Raw genomic sequence first — 20655 nt, 5'->3', positions numbered from 1 at the left:
GATCGACCTACAACCCTTCATCGACAGGATTGTTGGAAGACTGCCAGGATTGAAAGTAAAGCTACTCAACAAGCCCAGCAGGGTGGCCCTTGCTCAGTCAGTTCTGATGGCCATGGCGACTTTGTACATCACCGCTCTCAACCTATTGAAGGGGGTCCTATGAAAGATTGACAAAATCATATTTGCCTTTGTCTGGCAGAAAGAGGACTAAGATCATACCTCAGGAGGGCAGTCACTGGTTAACTGGAAGACCGTCTGTCGCCGAAGCATTTGGGTGGCCTCGAGATTATGGACCTTGAGAGATTTGGCTGCGTCCATCGCCTTCGTTGGCCCTAGCTACAATGGAAAAACCCTGGCTGAGAGGCCATGGATGGGTATTGAACTGTCGTGCGACCAAGCTGACCTGAACCTTTTTCGTGCCTGCACCACCATTTCACCGGGCAATGGGCAAAAGGCCCTTTTTTGGCATGACAACTGGAGCGGAAGAGGCCCTCTCAAGTTCATTGCCCCCCGAGCTTTACAAGATCGCTTCTAGAAAGAACAGATCTATGCACAACTAGTTGACGAACAAAAACTGGACCAGGGCGGTGGCCCACCTACATACCTTGCAATAGCTGGGAGAATTCGTCACTCTCTAGGAGTGGCGGGTCAGTCAGACAACCCTATTACCAGCCCAAGAAGTCTGCATTTCTTGGAACTTTAACCACAAATGGAGCTTTCTCCTCTGCTTCGGCCTATGCGACACAATTTTTTGGCTCCCACCCGAGGTTTGATCCGGCCAAGGTTTGGTCCACCCACGCCGAGCCCAAGTGCAAATTCTTCGCCTAGCTCACTCTCCATGGAAGAATCCTCACTACGGACATGCCGGCTCTGTGTGGTTGGCCACATGACCCCATTTGTCTACTATGCCTTCAGGAGCCGAAAACAGCAAATCACCTCTGCAAGGATTGCCCCTTCTCGGTCACGGTTTGGAACCAGGAGAACACATGGACGAACGAGGGTTTACCGATATCGGGTTACCTCCTTGAGTCAGGAAACGTGTCGGAATGGTGGGACATGATGCTTGCAAACCAGTCAAAGCTGGTGCGCCGGTGGCGCAACAGAAGGATCATCTACACTTTATGGTCGATCTGAAAAGAATAAAATAGGCGCGTCTTCAATGGACTACATCTGACGCACCATGAGGTTGTGACGTTGGCCTTTGAGGCAATTAAACAACGCGAGCTGGCTTTTGCTGGAGCCATGCCAACAATGGGTATTGGCTAAGCTAGCATTGGGTGTGTTGGGGTTTTGGCGGTTTTGCCATGTTTCCTAAAAACATGTGCTACTCTGTACATAGTATTTTTCTCTCCTTCTATAAGAGAAGGTAGTTCTCCCGCCGGTTCCTGAAAAAACATATCGGAGTCTTTTTTTTTTTGCCATGACTTCCACGAATGTCATTTGAAGATGAAACTTTGCAAGCATTCAAAACATTTTCAAAGTTTCCCAAAAAAATATTCAGATTCCTTTTCAAATTTTCAATTTTACTGTTCATACCGAGCTCACATGACCTCGAGCTGAGAAGGACACTTTCGGCAATAAACATCTAATCTGACTACTGATTTCTTGGGGTAGTACTACATGGCAGTTTAATCTAGTATCTCATTTTTTCGAAAAGGAGGATGACTCATGGCCTCTGCATCAATGCGATGCATGCAAGCATTTTATTAATTATTCATCGAGACCTTACAAAGTAATACATCAATATACTTAAAGCCATCATCTTGATGACATATGTCGCTACTTCTATGTACTTGATAAAGGGGTGCAGATTGTCGGGGCCATATACCCAGACCTCACCAAAGCACAACATCTAAAGCCGGACGGCCCGACCAAGCCGAATTATCGGATCTGAGTCACACAACGGTCCGACGCACCCTCAGCAGACACCGCATGCGCACACTGCAGAGGCCGTCACCACCGTCTTTTATCGATCCATCTACAGAGCAAGTACTGACGCATCCACCTTGCCAGACTAGCCGTCGACGTCACCATGACGCCAGACAACGCCAGCACCCTACGCGCGTTCATCATCACAAATCGAGACCCTGCGGCGCCACCACGCTGAGACTCCACGTCGTCGATGCGTCATAGGAAGCACTGCTCCATCATAGAAGCCGTCCATTGGTCCCTCAAACCTATGCACACCTCTAAAAATGGGAGAAAGAATGGGAATTGTTGGTAACTGGCAGATGTCTAGAGCAATGATAGGCACAGGGAGGAGGTATGATGACAATGATAGGCGCATCGGTCATAGGCATATTTCACTCGCACTAGGGTGCTCTCCTCGTACGCGGACAAATGGGAGATGACAAGGATGAGGAGATGAGGTGCTCTCCTACAACCATATGGAGCAATGCTTAGACAGTGTTGAGCAGCTGAGAAGAGAGGACCGGTCAACAAAATCAAGGGAGAAAAAGAGGACAATATGCTTTTGGAATGGACTCTATGTCTTAGCTGCATACCAGCCGGCACGTGGATTTGATATACTTGGTGATTTGAGCTATTACCTGATATGTACTACTCCTACTTACAAACAGATCCATCGGTGTCAACTTCAAGAAACCATCTCATATTAGCATGTTTGGATTATAGGTCTTAACGTCCATTCAAAATCCAACGGTTTCTGGATGCCCGTATGTTACTAAAGGCAAACGAACAAAGAATATAATCAACATCACAATGGCACACTAGGCTTGTCTCCGACACATGAGTTTTTGGAAAGAGGAAATTGCACAAATACACAATATTTAGGGCTGAGGTGACGGAAAACCACAACTCTAGAACTAATCAGAAACTAAAGACACGAATTACTTCGATTTGTCACTTAACGAGGAATGTGGCGGATGGGTTCCATATGCTAAGTGACTAGAGGGACATCTCGGCTTGAGACATGCACGTCATATTTCTCATTACGTGACTAATGGAAGGAATTTGTGTCTTTTGTAGCTTATTAGTCCTTGAGTTGTGGTTTTCTTGTTAAAAATCCCTAAATTTGTGATTATTCGTTACCTCAGCCCTTAATATTGTATATTTGTGTAATTTCCTCTTTCGGAAAATCTTATAGTAATTTTTGCTACGAAAATATTATAGTAGAATCTTAAGAATTCAGATACCGAAACGGCATTCGCATGTGGAGTTAGCCAGCAGATGAGGCACACCAAGAAGATACATATCGAATAAGGACAAAAAAAGAAGTGAAGACTCAGCAGAAGTAGAATTCCCGACAGCATTTGATTATCTTGGTGGCCTGGAGCGCAGACAGCTTGACCAAGTAAAAAGGAGAATGAACCAGCGACATTGACAGAAGTAATATCATATTGTCATCAGTTTTCTGATTGGACAATGAACTAATCATTGCCTGGTTAGCCAGTGAAATCACAGCTTCTTCAATTTGAACAAGCATCACACGTATGCCGTGCCCGCCAAAACATTGCAGGCTCGTTAGAATCAAATCGATTCTAGGGCTCCACCTCCATTATAGACGACTATATATACGCTTCTCCACTATACCCTTCTCACCAGTTCTCTCCTCAGTCCTCACCAAGCATCAACTGTTCACTCGACACGGTGCAACAGCATAATTAGGTCGCTGCATCGGTGATTAAATTTGAGAGGATGGAGGAGAGCAGGGCTCGCGGCAGCGCCGACATTTCTCTGAACATCAACCCAGCTTTCTCCATGGACAGCATGAGCGACGCAAGGGCAACGCCAGCCATGATGCCTCGGAGGTCGACTTCGGTGAAGATCGTGCCAATCGCGTCGGACGACGAGAATGAGAAATCTCCGTCGCCCGACCCGAAGACGGCGATCGTTCATCTGGTTAAGAAGGTCCGCGTTTTTTGCCATGAAATTCATGCGCGCGCATGAGATGGGGCTTTGCTGATTTTGGATGTTTCTTGTCAGGCAATGGCCGAGTTCTTGGGGACGTTCTTGCTCGTCTTCATCGTGCTGTCGGCGGCCATCATGAACGAGATGCACGGCGGGGCGCTGGGCCTGCTTGGCGTGGCGGCGACGGCGGGCGCGGCCGTGCTCGTGATCGTGGCCTCGCTCTTCCACGTGTCGGGGAGCCACCTGAACCCGTCGGTGAGCGTGGCCATGGCCGTGTTCGGGCACCTCCCGTGGGCGCACCTCGCGCCCTACGTGTCCGCTCAGTTCATGGGCGCCGTCACCGCGTCGTTCGTGGCCAAGGCGATCTACCACCCGGGCCCGGCGGTGAACCTCAGCGCCGTCGTCACGACCGTGCCGTCCATAGGCACCTTGGAGGCCTTCGCCGTCGAGTTCATCATCACGTTCATCCTCCTCTTCGCCATCATCGCCGTCGCCACCGATCCCAAAGCAGTACGGAAGACCAGATTATATCATCTCTCAGTCTCATTCACTCACTCACTCACTCACTCACTGACTTACTCGAACTGCCAAATGATCTTTAAATAGGTGAAGGAGCTGGTAGCAGTTGCAGCTGGGGCAGCACTGATGATGAACGTTCTCATCGCCGCGTAAGTGGAATGATCATTCTACAGTTGTTTTCATATGATCACAATTGAAAATGTTTAGTTGTGATCATGCAGAGAATCAACAGGAGCATCGATGAATCCGGCGAGGACACTGGGAACGGCCATCGCCACGGGGACGTACACCAAGATCTGGGTTTACATGGTTGCGCCGCCGCTCGGCGCCATCGCCGGGACCGGAGCTTATATTGCACTTAAGCACTGATGCATATCTAGACCGTCATAGCCTCGAATCGCTGTTGTAGAATTTTATGCATGAATGCAGTTGCACTGATGCAAGTCAATTAATATACTGTAACTTTAAGAAATTCTTTTGGGACACTGTTGTTGGGATGACATATGAGCAAGCTTGTAGGTGTTGCAATGTCATGACTAAGCAATGTTGCAAAATTATGCACACGGATTTGCCTAAATACAGTTTGATCATCAAAATACAGCCTCTATGGGTTTGGATACACTAGCAATTCAAAATTCTCGATCTAAGTCTTCCGGCCTCCGATACTCCTCAACTTCGTCTGTTGGGTCGGATTGGACGGAGCTTCGACATAGATTCATGCCGGCTCCGCACGGGGCGCAAGCTTAGGGTTTCGTGTCAAGCGTATGCGACAACGAGAATCGGTGTTAGGTTATTCAGACCGATTCAAGGGTTCTACGGTGACGATTACGGCTTCGAGGTGTTGGTCCTTATCAGGGGCACTGAAATGACGTGGATGCCGCCTAGGGGGAGGGGGTGAATAGACGCTTTAAAACAATTACAGTTTAGGCTTGAACAAATACAGGAAAGAACTAGCGTTTAATTTATCAAGCACAAAACCTAAATATACTAGGCTAAGCAATGTGCATCAACAATTTATTCTAAGCAAGATAAACAACCAAGTGATAGCAAAATATATAACTTCAAGCGCGAAGGCTATCACAAAGTAAGTGCATAAGTAAAGAGTTCAGGTAAGAGACAACCGAGGCACACTGAGACGATGATGTATCCCGAAGTTCACACCCTTGCAGATGCTAATCTCCGTAGAGTGATGTGAAGGCACAATGCTCCTCAAAATGCCACTAGGGCCACCGTATGCTCCTCATGCCCTCGCAGAATGTAAGGTGTCATGATTTCACTAAGGGACTCTTGAGGGCGGTCACTGAACCCGTACAAATGGCAACCCTTGGGGCAGTCACCGAACCCGTAAATATTGGTCGGGTAATCTCCACAATGTAGTTGGTGACCCCAAAGCTTGCTCGGAGCTAGATTAGGTTACTAGGGGATGTTCAAATTTATGTTTTGGTGCAACACATATAATTCGAATACAATATTTTGGTGCAACACACAAAGTTTTAGGTAACTAGGGATGTTCATTTATGTTTAAATTTAAATGGTCATAGATAAATGTTGTTGGTGCACATATTGGTTGCTACGGTCAAACTAGTAATCCAAATAAAGTTTATTTCACTTTTAAAATTGTTTGGGGAATTCATGCAATGGTGCAGACATTTTTAAATGGCCATTTGAGAAAACATCTTTTATTATATGTTTTTGAATTTGAATTTGAACCAAATTTGAGAGTGGGATTATTTTCTAAATGCAATTTAATTATGACAATAAGAGTGGCATGGCCTATTAATTAGGCTAATGACATGACTAATATTTGAGGGTGTCACACTCCAGCACAGCTGCTGGCACCCGCCATCTTTTGCGCAAGTGTTGTTGCTCGCAATCGCTGCTTCGATGCCCCCATTCGACCGTCGGCTGCAGTGGCAGAGCTACACCAAATTCCTTTGGGGGGCACACGATGTTAACATTTGAAGGGCCAAAATACTAATTTTCCTTCCATCTAAGCTTTTTTTTTCCTTCACAAAATTGTGCATGGCTGGGCGGCTGTCCCCCTCCCTCCCTCCCCCCTCCCCCCGCGCGCGCCAATGGTCGGCTGCCCGCTCCCCTTCCTGGCCGCTGCCCCCTTGGTAATTTTCTTTCCACCAAAAGAATCGGTGTAAAACAGACGGTTGCAAGGCTACTACAAATGGAACCACTAGTCAATCTTGCATCTAAAAATCAATTGCAAACCAGATGACTCAACTTCTTTCAGGACAGGTTAATTGATTCCCTCCATAGTTTGTTTGTGTACACTCTACTACTCTAGTGTCATGTGTACTGTTGAATTCAGCTAAAGTTTAATTGAAAGATCGGTGTGTGAATAGATTGCTGTATTTCTGAACTCAAAATTGATTCATTTTTGTGTCAAATTCATTTCATGTGGTAGAAATTCAACAGAAGCCCGCAGCGGAAGTGTCTACGCCCAAGGTTTCAGCTCAGGGAATCAAGGCAACGATGAAGCAAACCATTGACTTGGTACTGTTTTGCATCCCATACTGTTCTTTGTAGTTTTTGCCATGTTTTACTTATTTTGTTGTATTGCTAAGTATTGTGTTTAAGTTCTAAATTTATTACGCAATTGAGTTCTGTAGTTTTATGGATGCTAAGTTTTTTCCTCACACCAAACTTTTTTTTTGGCCCAGGATTTACTTAAATCCTAGCTCCGCCATTGGCCTATTGGCAAGAAACATTTTTTATAAATATAAGATACCTCGTCAATATGAGGCTTTCGCCACTTCTCGGGTCCGTCGCCAAAACTGTCCCTAGGAGAGGTTGGGGCATTTAATCATGAGATCGATTTTCAAGCCTACAACAGCAACATGAGTGATTTGAAAACAGAGTAACTATCATCTCCCTACAAACCTCGACTAGTTAAGAAATTTGGAGAAACAAACCAAGAGATGTTCATTTGTTAAGACATTCTGGGGCGCAGTTCATTAAAGAGGGTTTGACATAATCCTACAAGATCTCAGATTGCAGCAGACCAATCAGGGATTTCGTCTTCTTGCCATGCCAAGAAACTGAGAATTCAACAGCAACCCTGCCTACCAAAATCATAGACATAGTTCTTGCTTGTTTGTATCACATCAGACATGCTAATATTTGACTACCCTCTACCCGGATTCAACTTCGAGCCGTTGAAAAAAATTCTGACCTAGAGCACCAGAAATTCAGTTTTTTTCTTAGGGCACATTTTTTCCCTTTTAAATAGAAGTTTACAAGCATATATACACATAGAGAAATGAACATTTATATGTTGTACTTTCTTTTGAATTGTCCTAGCCAAAACAGTGGAGAAATAGCGAAGTTAGCTAGCTTTAGGCCCTATTTGGTTCAGCTTTTATCGACGGATTCCGCTGCCGCGCAGCAGAATCTGAACCAAAGGGTGAACCCAGCGGAATCCGATTTCAGAAATCCGCTGCCAAAATCTGAACCAAAAGCGGAAGCAGCCCAGGACGTGCTTTCCCAAATCTGATTCCGCTGCGGGCCAAAATCTGAAAAAAGTTGTATCAGTTGGTTTGCCAAATGACCTACATGTTTTTCACATCAGATTTTCCACAGCTGTTTTTCCACAGCAGATTTTTCACAGCTGCTTTTAGAAATCCACAGCCGAACCAAACAGGGCCTTAACCAAACAGAGGAGACAATTCTTAAAGCAAGTCAGCTGAATTCTGAAAACATTATATAGATGATGGACTCCGTCACTCCGTGGAGCAGAAGAGGGTCCTCACTCCTCACTCAACTGAGCGACGGGAATACAAATGACGACGCCACCCTCTGCGGAGCAAAAGTCAGAGATGGGGACGACCCTTGATCGGTTAATCAGTTTCTCCTTCTTCCCTAAGCCAACTCTGACGACTACGACGACGATGGTAGCGGCTGGCAACTCCTCTCCTCCGATCTGCCATGACCAAGCTGCCTTCGCCTTTAGTCTCATACGAAAACACTCCGGCAAGGCCCACTTCTTCTTCCTACCACCACACACGAAATGCCTAGGGGATAGATTCTCCTCGACCTCATCACCGACATCGTCGTCATAAAAGTGCGACCCATCGCGGACCTTGTCGGAGCAAAGCTTGGCCAGAGGCGCCGGTGCAAGTGCCGGCGCTTTTAGCGGCGGAGGGAACTCAGACAGCGAAGGCGGACATAGTGGAGCAGGACCTGTTGTTGCCGAAGGGGAGCCTCTTTGTCCTCGCTGCCACCTCCCCACCTTTCGGTCATGAGGCTCGAGTCGTACCCCTTCCCGCCATGGACGACCACCTCCTCGAGATCTGCCGCATTGCGCACCAGGAACCTGATGAGCTGGACCTGGAAGCAGGTAAGCTCCTTTGCGTCGAACTACATCACCACCCCCCAAATTTGGGCCCTGTAAACGTCTGTGTGTTTAGAATTATTGTCCATAGAACTTGTAATCCAAATTTAGGCTCTTGCAACAGTCACCGACGTCGGTCGTCGTCGCCATCATCGCCGGTCTTATGATATTGTCAATGGAGCTGCACGGTGTGAGGTCCGCCATGGCCGCAATTTGGTCCGCTAAATCGGAGGCTTCGGCTAGGTACTCCTGCCAGCTGAACCTAAGCCGGAGAATCGGATGTTGTGAGAATTGCTCCACCTCTTAAGAATTCTTGGTATAGTGATACTTCTCACCATCACCATTCTTTCTTGTGTTGTTTCTAACCGGGATACCAACAGGTGAATGGTGTTATTTGGATTATGCCCTTCTATCAACCCTATTGCTTTGGAGTTGATGGTCAACATTACACCCTTAGGCCATTGATTATTGAATCACCATTCTAACACTGATTCTGCTACCTAAGCCCATATTTCGGGTGCACCCTTCAACCAATGTTAATTGTGTATGTTTTCCTCGAGCATACATCATTATATCATTTGATATGGCAAATGTTATGTCCTTGTTCATATAATTGTGGAAATCCATCTTTTTGGAAATCTCAATGAATTGGCGCTGAGTCCATCAACCACCTCCTCACCCTCTCCTTGATTTAATGACGAACTCTTGTTTCGGAACTTGCTTCCATAGTTCATTTCTCGAGGATCTTACAATGTCATCTTGTCAATTTGTGTTGCATTTTTTCTTCTCATGCATCTTGAGTCTGAGGTATCCTAACACCAATTAGATCTGAATCTCGGTCAGATAAGATGGTTGGAACATATTTCCAGGAGTTATAACACCTTTACATGACCGAGTAAGGTGATGTCATGCCTAGCACGCCTGGACGGAGCACCTAGTGTTATAGTTTCCTTTTCTGCAAGGTTATCCATTCATCCATGAGGAGATTGTAAGACTTATTCTACAAGTTGTTCCTGATGGATCCTTTGTGTATCCAGAGTCTGACCTTTGCTTGAAAACCATGGCAATGCTATCTCGAAGCATGTCACTGGTACTCCGATTTTCAATAAGAACATTTCAAGCACAAAGCTACATTTTCTTTATCAATTATCCAAACACCGTCGTATGGGTAATGGCATGAAATTTCTCTCCCCTTTCCTAAAGGGTTTTCTATGTTATATCCCGTCATGGATATCATGCTCTGCTTGCCCTTGGAAAGGATATACCCCTGAAATATGTGTTTAAACACATCTTCCTTTCCATTGTTCTGTTTAATCTGATGATCACATTTCCTTTACATTGGTTTGTTTAACCTTTCCGGTGATCTATATGATCTAAGCAGTAATATTCTTCTGCTTATGTAAACGCCTAGGTGTACAATCGTGTTGGTAAGACCCTGTTACTATTGATGATGACATTCCGGTAACCACCGATGGACGAGAACTTTGCCTATTGGTCCGCCTCGTTCAACGAGCAGGAAGATGGTTCTCTTCGTCCCTCGCCCTTGGTACTGACGTTGTTGCCGATATAACTGACAGGCTATCCGCTGACAGTCTTGGCTACATGGGCATACAAGACGTCACCGCCCTTCCTACCATTAACTCACATGGTGGGCCCATAACCCATAGTTCCACAGGATCGAAACCTGACTCTCCTATACACCCTGTTGTCGAAGTTATTCCTCGCGCTTGACTTCATATGTAATTCACGGGCCACCTGCCTAGTGAAATATTCTGGTATCAGACGCAATACTTGTTCTCGTTGCTCTGAACCCCTTTCACCTTCTAATTAGGCCATCGAACGATTGCTTGCCCATTGAAAACTTCTCATGGTACCTTCTTACTTTACTCTCGATATTTTTAAGTATCTATTCAAGAGTTACTTTCTACCATATTCCCTGAGTTATATGCCAGATAGTCAACCTTGTAAGGTCCGTTCTTCCGAAGTTACCCCTTGTCCTTCTGTTACTATGATGAAATTTCCGAAGAAAGGATGATGACTTCATCATGATGACCTAAAGCAGTGGAATGAAGACATCAATGTAATGGATCGATCCCTTCGAGAAGAGCAACCATGACCGAGAAGATTCGTTAGAATTTCGTAACCAACACTATCCCCCTTATTCCACCTCTTAAATCTCGGGACGAGATTTCTTGTAGTGGAGGATATTTGTAACACCCCCAGTGCTTAGCTACAGTAACCTCACCCTAATGATGCCGTGTCACCAGGCTAGCCAAGCTAAATTCCCACTTGATAAAAATCAAAGCCATTTTCAATTTAAATTAAAGTCAAATAAATTATTTCTTCGAACATAAAAAACTAAAATGTTCACCTTATTCTAAAAATTCCCTTGATCATTGTTATGTTGAAACCAAAAATATTTGACTCACCTAGTAATACCTAGGGATTTATTAAGTGGTCCAGCAGCAAACTACTTGGCCTTTTCAATTTTAAAAATATTTGAACAAGTCCCCTTTGGGTCTAAACTTTTTGTGTGGCTGTAGGTTAAAAACTTGGTATTTATGTGCCAAGTTTCAACTACAACTAAAAATCTTTTGCTACTAAAAGAAAATACCAACCAGTAAATAAAATAGGAAATAAATAAAAGGAAAGGAAAATACAAAACCGAAAACAAAAAATGAAAAGGAACCCCCTCGGTGGACCTCGGACCAGCTGGCCGTCCCAACCAGTCCGGCCCACCCCACACTTCCCCTGGCCTATATGGCCCTATCCCCACGAAACCCTAAACCGCTACCCCCCACTCTTATCACCCCTCTTCTGTTCCTCCCGGTCGGGGTCGAGGAGATCGGCCCGACCCCACCGACGAACAGCGCCCCACCCTTGGCGCGCTGCCCACCTCGCCGGCGCCCGCCTCTCTGTCCCGTCCTGCACGGCGCCCGCCCCCCCCCCCCCCCCCCCCCCCCTCTCGACCCAAACAAGATCGGAATCGACCACGCGCCGCCACGCCGCCGCCGGTGGACCTCGCTGTTCGCCGGAGCCCCCCCCCCCCTCGCCGTGCTACCTCCCTGTCGGTATCAAAACCGGCGGATCTCGGGTAGGGGGTCCTGAACTGTGCGTCTAGGCCGGATGGTAACAGGAGGCAGGGGACACGATGTTTTACCCGGGTTCGGGCCCTCTTAATGGAGGTAAAACCCTACGTCCTGCTTGATTAATATTGATGATATGGGTAGTACAAGAGTAGATCTACCACGAGATCAGAGAGGCTAAACCCTAGAAGCTAGCCTATGGTATGATTGTATGTCATGATTGTTGTCCTACGGACTAAAACCCTTCGGTTTATATAGACACCGGAGAGGGTTAGGGTTACACAAGGTCGGTTACAAAGGAGGAGATATCCATATTCGTATTGCCTGGCTTGCCTTCCACGCTAAGTAGAGTCCCATCGGGACACGAGACGAAGTCTTCAATCTTGTATCTTCATAGTCCAATAGTCCAGCCAAAGGATATAGTCCGGCTGTCCGGAGACCCCCTAATCCAGGACTCCCTCAGTAGCCCCTGAACCAGGCTTCAATGACGATGAGTCTGGCGCGCAGTATCTTCGGCATTGCAAGGCGGGTTCCTTCTCCGAATACATCACAGAAGAATTTGAATACGAGGATAGTGTCCGACCCTGCAAAATAAGTTCCACATTCCACCGTAGAGAGAATAATATTTTCGCAGATCTAATTTGCTGGCTTGTTTTGGCAGCATGACGGTATGTCATGGCCCGGTGATTATTCCAACCGTTTTTCTTCAACCAGCTCCACACATAACGCGAGGCGGTTTCTTGACACGTCTTGTCAAAGCAGAGATCATGTTCCCCCAATTACGGGATTCTCATTAATGCGGTCGTGAGTAACCCAACCGTGTCTAGGACTCCTAGATTATAGGCAAGTCCTAAACGGCTACGGAGAGGACGCTTGATGTTCACCCTCTTTATAAAGGGACAAGGTTTTCGCTTTTCCCCTCTCGTGCTCAATCGAACCCTTCCCCCGCCTCGAGTTCCAACACCCAAAGCACATGTTAGGTGCTCCGGATCTTCAATCATGTCCGGATCCAGCCTTCAAGGCCGATGGATGCCCTCCTCCGTGACGGAAGAGGACATCAAGAAGTTGAGGGAGGCCAGATACCTGACCGCCGAGGTTTCGCATCGGCTTCCTACTCGAGGGCAGGTCGTCCCTACTCCCGAACTCAACGAGAACGTCGTGTTCATCTCCCACTTCCTCCGAGGCCTAGGCCTCACTCTGGATCCCTTCGCCAGGGGTTTGATGTTCTATTACAGGCTAGATTTCCACGATCTAGCTCCGGACTCCTTTCTCCACATCTCGACATTTATTGTCGTGTGTGAGGCCTTCCTCCGCATTACCCCTCACTTCGGCCTGTGGCTCAAGACCTTTAAAGTGAAGCCTAAGATGATCGAGGGGCAACATGCAGCGTGCGGAGGTGCATCAATAGGCAAGATGGCAGGAACTCCATGGCCGAAAGGTTCCTTTCCAGAGGTGTCCGAATTATGGCAACGGGAGTGGTTTTACGTCACAGCTCGCAGAAGTGCCAAGTGGGCGGCTTCCCCCGCTTTCCGCTCGGGCCCCCCACCACGACTAATGTCATGGATTAGCAAAGGTCTGAGCTGGGGTCCAGCCAAGGACGTGCCTATACTGCAAAGCCGCATTCGAGATCTCTTCAAGGGAGATTTTAATTTGGTCATGGTAATACAAGTTATGCTGGTTCGTCAAGTCCAGCCTTGCAAACGCCGGCCCCTTCGCTTGTGGGAGTTCAACCCAGAAGGACCGTGTGCCATTCAAAGTTTCCTCGGCCTGACGCATGAGGAGATGTACAAGTCATTCTTCGGACCTCAAATAGAGTGTCCGGATGCTACTGAGGACGTGGGCCTGAGCAGTAACCGCGCCGCCGAACAAGTAAGAAATCCTCTAGCCGAACACAATGTCCTTTATTCATCATGAAGTTATTTCTGAGAGATCGCTCTTTGACCAGGACTGGCTAACAAAGGCGAAGTGATTCGGTGTTCGGCCCCCCTCCCTGAGGGTTTGGAAAATCTGGTATTGGAAAAGATGATCGAGCTCGCACCTTGCCCGGAGCCCTCGAAGGAAGATACAGGGGGGAATAATGTGGGCGAAAGCGGGGCCCCATCGCTGCCAGTTCCAACCAAGGGAATGAGCGTCTCCTTAAAGGAGGATAACCGGGGGAGGAAGAGGACTGCTTCCGAGGATCCGGAAGCTGAGGCCTCCAAACGAGAGAAGAAGTCTCCAACAGAGGGTCCTGCCTCGGGGGGTGCTCTTGCCGCACAAAGTCCGCGGGGGGATCAGCCCTCCAACGAGTCGTAAGTGATCCAAAAAAATACTTTAATAGTGAAGGTGTACTATCTTTCTTCTGAGAAAATAACCGCCGCATATATCTTGTAGTTCGGGTCTTAGCCCTTCTCAGCTGAGCTCGTCTTCGGGGGATCTTCTTCCGGAGATGATGGAGAGCGAAACGCCTCCCCCGGACTCCTCCGCTCAAGAAGCGGGCGACCCCGAAGTGTCGTCAGGGAGGGCCTCTCCGGATCTGGTGAGGCCAGAAGATAATCCCATAGACTCCCGATGTCCTCAGCGTCCGGCTCCCGAAGAGAGCAAACAAAAGAGTCCGGCACCGTCTGGTATGCGGTCGGACGTTCTGAGGGAGCTGTTAGGGCGAGCGGCCATCTCAGAAGAGCACCGTACACTGATGGGTACGGTGATGGAGAGAATTTCGTCCGCCGAAAGCGGATTACATGAAGCCTTTATGAGTCTACTCACAGGCTTTGAGGTACGTGAAATAATATGTGATAGTACCACACATGTTAGGTGTGCCCTATGTAGATAGTAGCCCCTGAGACTCTGGTTGTCGTCGAGAACGCCGGCGAACAGAGGATCATAGTCCCAGGCAATAACCAGACTGCCTTTATGTGCAGGTGGTGGAAGCTCCGGTGGCTAGCCGGACTAGTGAGTTTGCCGAATTAAAACGTCAACTGGATGCGGCAGACGCCGACATCGAGCTTGTTAATAAGCGGCTTGCCGAATCACAGGGTAAGTAATGTTTTCTGGTGAATGTCACACAATAAGAGCAGCATGATGCCAGTATCTTTAAAATGTTGTGACTGCAGACGGAGGTGCCACCGTGGAGACCCTTCGGGCGGAACTCGCCCGAGCCAAGGAACAAGCGAGGGTTAGTAATGTGGCTGCTTTGAAGGTGGCCGAAGAGTTAAGAGCCGAGAAGGCTGCCCATTGCGAAAGCAAAGAAAAGATGGCCAAGATGGTCGTAGAATTAAAAGGCACTGCCGACCGTTGCCAGTTCCTTGAAGAAGAAAACCGAGTGAAGGCAGCGGACCTTGAGAAGGCCACTATGCCGACCAAAGACAGTCGCTCTGCTATGAGGGCGAAGAAGGAGGAGTTGCGCGAAGCCGGGGATATTGCGGCTGGGAAGCCCTTTCTGCTGCGGAGGAAGTTCGGAGATCCGCGTTATGCCCCTCTGGATCGGCTGTGGAGTTAGGCAGACGCATATATGGACTTGGCGGTGAGCGCTGTCGATGCGGTCAAATACTTCTGAGATCAATCAGATCGTGAAGTGGACAAGCTATTCTGGTCGCAATTCAACGTTCCAGAGCGTCCGCTTCCCTTGACTGATCAGCTAACCGAATGGGCCGAACTTAATAGGTTGTCCGGACTCGCCATGAGGTCTGTTGTAGATCATTTGTGGCCGGAGAAGCCGAAGCCGAACAGCTATTTCAGCTTAGTGCAGCAGTTCCTTGGTGCGGTGCCGCGCATCAACGCGATGAAGAGGTCGGCGTGCATAGAAGGCTCGCGGATGGCCTTTGCCCGTGTCAAGGCATACTGGGCGGAGATGGATGCTACCACTGTTGCGGCGCAAGGTTCGGCCATAGGCCGAGTAGCTGCCGAGCACTATTTTGAAGAGGTTCTTGAGGGTGCTCGTTTGATAGAGTCCAAGTGTTGGAAGAATATTATGTTTGAATGACATGTATTCCCATTGTAAACACAATGTTTTTATGAAATATAGTAAGGCTGTCTTTATACTTTTGCCGGAAAGTAATGTGATGCCTCCTGTGCGGCCGTTTGTGTATATATGTATATAAACTGAAAGACTGCAGTCGTTGGCTTCAACCCCCACGCATATAATGCGGAGGTGCTCGCAAAAAACGCGTGTTCACACTTAACCCAACGTCTTGGTCCTATTAAGCAGGTGATAGCGCAGCGAACGAGGCAACCGGACTATAATGCTTTAACACTTTCACTTAGCCATAGGAGTTTGACAGTGGGGCTACTAGATAGCCCCTGGTGGCTCTGCACTCTCCCGATCTCGGGGTGCGTACATGCCTGGCCAGAAAATAGCCCTTCGTTAAGGCAGAGGAATTCTAACATTCCGATACGTCATCGAGTGGTTGACCAGTCTCACGCTATATCATGACAGTCAGTTTTCGACTTTCTCTACTGGGGTGCTCATCCGGGTGAACCAGGGCACAATCGCAGTAGTTCTCCTAGTGCTGCCTTAGCCGATAAAGCGGAACGTAAGGCACCAAAACAAGGAGCTGGGCAAACCCAACATTTGACCAAAGACAATGATTCGGAGCTGATGCACATAAGGCCAAACTCGCGACGCCGAACACTCCCTAAGGTATTCGGTCTTTATGGTATAAACCGGGCCTAAATAGTGCCCTTTGTAAGAAGCTCCTTGTGTCCAGGTACGTGCATTATTCTGACGTGGCCACATGCCAAGACGTCAGCATCCTTCCCAATTGTGCTGAGAATTCGGTGGATGTGTATCAACAAGAGACAGTAAAAAGGTTTACGTAGGGTCTTAATCTAAAAAGAATCCTTGGAACGGGTCCCTGCTGCACGTCTGCGCCTGTGTCTCCGTTGTGCCGCATCCTGGACGGGTGTAGCACGATGATCATCTATAAAAGAGAGGAACTTAGGTGAAAAAGTTGTCGTGCAAAAAGATAGTTTTAAAGAAACCATATATAACTAAAAATGAGTAGAAATTGCCACTTGTCTGCGCGCGTTGAGCCCCTTGTATTTGTAATAGGGGTGTGGCCATCAAGCCGGTACAAATTACATATAGCAGCGCCGGACTCATCTAACCGCGTCTGTGGTCTTGACGACCTATCAAATGCTTTAGTTGGTGAGGCCGTTTTTAGTGTGCGGCTGCCAAGGCAGTCGCATTCTCTTCGGCGTGCAAAGATCGCTTAATACTTCCATTCACTGTAATGATGCCGCGTGATCCAGGCATCTTGAGTGTCAGGGAAGCATAATGTGGTATTGCATTAAAGCGAGCAAAAGCTTCGCGTCCAAGTAGTGCTTCATAGCCACTTTGGAACGGAGCGATGTGGAAGGTTAAATGTTCGCTACGGAAGTTATCAGGGAAGCCGAATATAACCTTTAGTAGCAGGGAGCCCGTGCAATGAGCCCCTGGGCCTGGCGTTACTCCTTTAAAGGTGGTATTGCGATGGCAATTTTTTCGTTGGGTCTATCCCCATTTCGCGGATTGTATCCTGGTATATCAGGTTGAGACTGCTGCCACCGTCCATCAGGACTCGTGTGAAGTGGTATCCGTCAATTATTGGGTCTAATACCAGGGCGGCCCATCCTACACGCCGGATACTTGCTGAGTAATCACGATGGTCGAAAGTGATCGGTTGAGATGACTAGTGGCAGGACTCCGCGGTGGTATGCCTTTGGGCATATTTTTCTGGGAGTGTCGTTTTGTTTCTCCCCTTGATCACGTGTAACATGTTTACCGTTTTGACTTCTGGTGGAAATTTCTTTTGTTCCCCAGTGTCTTGCTTCAGAGGCTCATCCTCGTCTTCGCTTGGTGTATCCTCCCCCTTGTGTACGGCGTTGAGCTTGCCGGACTGCTTGAAGACCCAACATTCTCTGTGGGTATGATTAGCTGGTTTACCAGGGATGCTATAGATCTGACATATTTGGTCCAGAGTTTTGTTTAGGCTAGATAGTTCGTCTCTAGCGCCTTTAGAGGGCGGCTTTTGCTGACTTGGCCGAGAGCTTTTGAATCCGACGTTTACTGCCATGCTCTTCATGCTGTCTTCTTTATTCTGGCGTTTGTTATTGCTGTTGTGCCGTGATTTCCCGTTTCCATCTCTAACGTCAGATGTACTGGGGCTGCTGGTGCTGCATGTGGCTAGCCAGCTGTCCTCACCCATGCAAAAGCGGGTCATGAGGCTTGTTAATGCTGCCATTGTTCTCGGCATTTCTTGGCCGAGGTGTCTGGCAAGCAATTCATCACAGACGCTATGCTTAAAAGCTGCCAAGGCTTCGGCATCCAAGACAGTCGACAATTTGGTTCTTTTTAGTAAGAAACCTGTTCCAAAGCTTTCGGGCTGACTCTCCGGGCTGTTGAGTTATATGACTCAAATCATCCGCGTCCGGAGGTCGGACATAAGTCCCTTGAAAATTTGCCTGAAAAGCGTCTTCGAGCTCTTCCCAGCTTCCAATGGAGTTTTCGGGGAGGCTTTTAAGCCAGTGACGAGCTGGCCCTTTGAGCTTGAGGGGTAAGTACTTGATGGCGTGGAGATCATCTCCTCGAGCCATATGGATGTGGAGGATATAGTCCTCAATCCAGACCCCAGGGTCTGTTGTTCCGTCGTATGCCTCTATGTTTACGGGTTTGAATCCCTCTGGAAATTCATGGTCCAGCACCTCATCGGTGAAACATAGGGGGTGTGTGGCACCCCTGTATCTGGGTGTACCGCATTGTTCGGATGTTTGTTGTGTTACATCGTATGCTGGGGCGCGCTTGCGTGGTCCATAGATGGATCTGGTTGCGCCATCCTTTTGGTGCGAGCCCTCGCGTGGATCGCGTATTGGCTTGTGAGTGGCGTTGTTTGCCGCTCTATGTTGGCCGTGAGGTCGTCTATCCGGCCAGGTGGCTGTTTTGATTTTTGGTTGTGGGGGGTCTGAGGCCTCCTCATCGAATTCAGGTAGCAACTTCCGCTTTGGGTAGCTCTTGGTGGGGCGATTGTCGCCGTACTTCGCTGATGTGTTGAGTACTTTACTCCATCTGATTTGGAGTGTGTCCTGCACAGCCTTGAGGCTTTGCTTCTGCTTTTTCAGACTCCTCGCGGTGGCAACAAGCCTTTGACGGGCATTCTGCTGCTCCGGGTGCCTGTCCGGAGTTATATCGTCCGGACTATTGTCTTTGACAGAATTGGTTTGTTCGGTTTGATTCTCCGTATTGCCGTGGTCCGGCAGTGGTTCGCCCTGCTCCAACGCTGGGTCTATATGATCGTTATTTCTGCCGAGGCAGGATTTGGGGCGGTGCTTGTGCCGCCGCTTTGACTACTTCTCGAGGGAACAAGCCTTCGGTGCGTCCTTCCGTTCCTCGGCGTCGTCTTCTTTTGGTGTGTCCACCATGTATACGTCATATGATGAGGTGGACGTCCAGCGCCCTGTGGGTGGTGGTTCCTCTTCGCCTCCCGCATCGTCGTCCATACCGTCGATGTCTTCAGAGTCGAAGTCGAGCATGTCGGTTGAGTCATCGACAGTGGCTATTAAGTGGGTGATGGGTGGGCGTTGAATTTCTTCGTCGTCCGTATCCCAATCCTGTTGGCCATAATCCGGCCAGGGCTCTCCTGACAAAGAGAGAGAGACCTTAGTGAATTCAGAATGTCGCCTAAGGGCGAGTGCTGAAAGGTATCCGCGGCGGTGAATTCCATGATCGGCGCCCAATCAGATTCGATTAGTAGGGGCGCGGGCGGTTCAGAGTCAGAAAAAGAGTCCGGCACCTTGGAGTCACGGGCTGTGCAGAGGATTATGCTGATGTTTGGCTCGATCGTTGTTGAGACTGCAGCCCCTGAGGCGGTGTCTAACCACCCATCCTCGATTGGCGCAGTTGGCTCCGAGCTAAGGGTTGGAGCTGATGCGGGCGCGGCCTCTGGGGTACTGTTCGGCGGTAGAGCTAGGTCATACCCATCGCGATAGTGCGGTGCGCCCGGCTGTGGCTCGAATCCATCGAAGATCAAGTCTCCACGGATGTCAGCTGTGTAGTTCAAATTTCCAAATCTGACCTGACGGCCAGGGGTGTAGCTTTCAATCTGCTCCAGATGGCCAAGCAAATTAGCCCGCAGTGCAAAGCCGCCAAATATGAAGATCTGTCCGGGGAGAAAAGTCTCACCCTGGACCGCATCGCTATCGATGATAGTAGGAGCCATCAAGCCTAACAGCGACGACACAGAGGAACTCTCAATGAAAGCACCAATGGCGGTGTCAAAACCGGCGGATCTCGGGTAGGGGGTCCCGAACTGTGCGTCTAGGCCAGATGGTAACAGGAGGCAGGGGACACGATGTTTTACCCAGGTTCGGGCCCTCTTGATGGAGGTAAAACCCTACGTCCTGCTTGATTAATATTGATGATATGGGTAGTACAAGAGTAGATCTACCACGAGATGAGAGAGGCTAAACCCTAGAACCTAGCCTGTGGTATGATTGTATGTTGTGATTGTTGTCCTACGGACTAAAACCCTTCGGTTTATATAGACACCGGAGAGGGTTAGGGTTACACAAGGTCGGTTACAAAGGAGGAGATATCCATATTCGTATTGCCTAGCTTGCCTTCCACGCCAAGTAGAGTCCCATCCGGACACAAGACGAAGTCTTCAATCTTGTATATTCATAGTCCAATAGTCCGGCCAAAGGATATAGTCCGGCTGTCTGGAGACCCCCTAATCCAGGACTCCCTCACTCCCCATCGCCATCATCCCCGTTGACCTCCTCGACACCCGCTGCCCCGTGCCCTACGGCTACCTCGTGAGGCCCCCCGCCTTCTCCTCTCCCGCTCACCGCGCACCGCCACAACCCTGCCTCTGCACCCGTCGCCGC

General features: G+C 48.5%; 1 protein-coding gene across 1 annotated transcript; it reads left to right on the top strand.

The window, feature by feature from the left end:
* Positions 1 to 3657: 3657 nt before the first annotated feature.
* Positions 3658 to 4758, top strand: LOC125513219 (aquaporin NIP3-3-like). The gene is made up of 4 exons (XM_048678263.1): positions 3658 to 3870; positions 3946 to 4380; positions 4477 to 4538; positions 4611 to 4758. Exons 1-4 carry the CDS (start codon positions 3658 to 3660, stop codon positions 4756 to 4758), a joined length of 858 nt encoding a protein of 285 aa, XP_048534220.1.
* Positions 4759 to 20655: the final 15897 nt, after the last annotated feature.

The sequence above is a fragment of the Triticum urartu genome, chromosome 6 (assembly GCF_003073215.2).
Source record: "Triticum urartu cultivar G1812 chromosome 6, Tu2.1, whole genome shotgun sequence".
NCBI classification, from domain to species: domain Eukaryota; kingdom Viridiplantae; phylum Streptophyta; class Magnoliopsida; order Poales; family Poaceae; genus Triticum; species Triticum urartu.
Note: the sequence above shows the minus strand (reverse complement) of the source record. Positions and strands in the feature narration are given on the sequence as shown.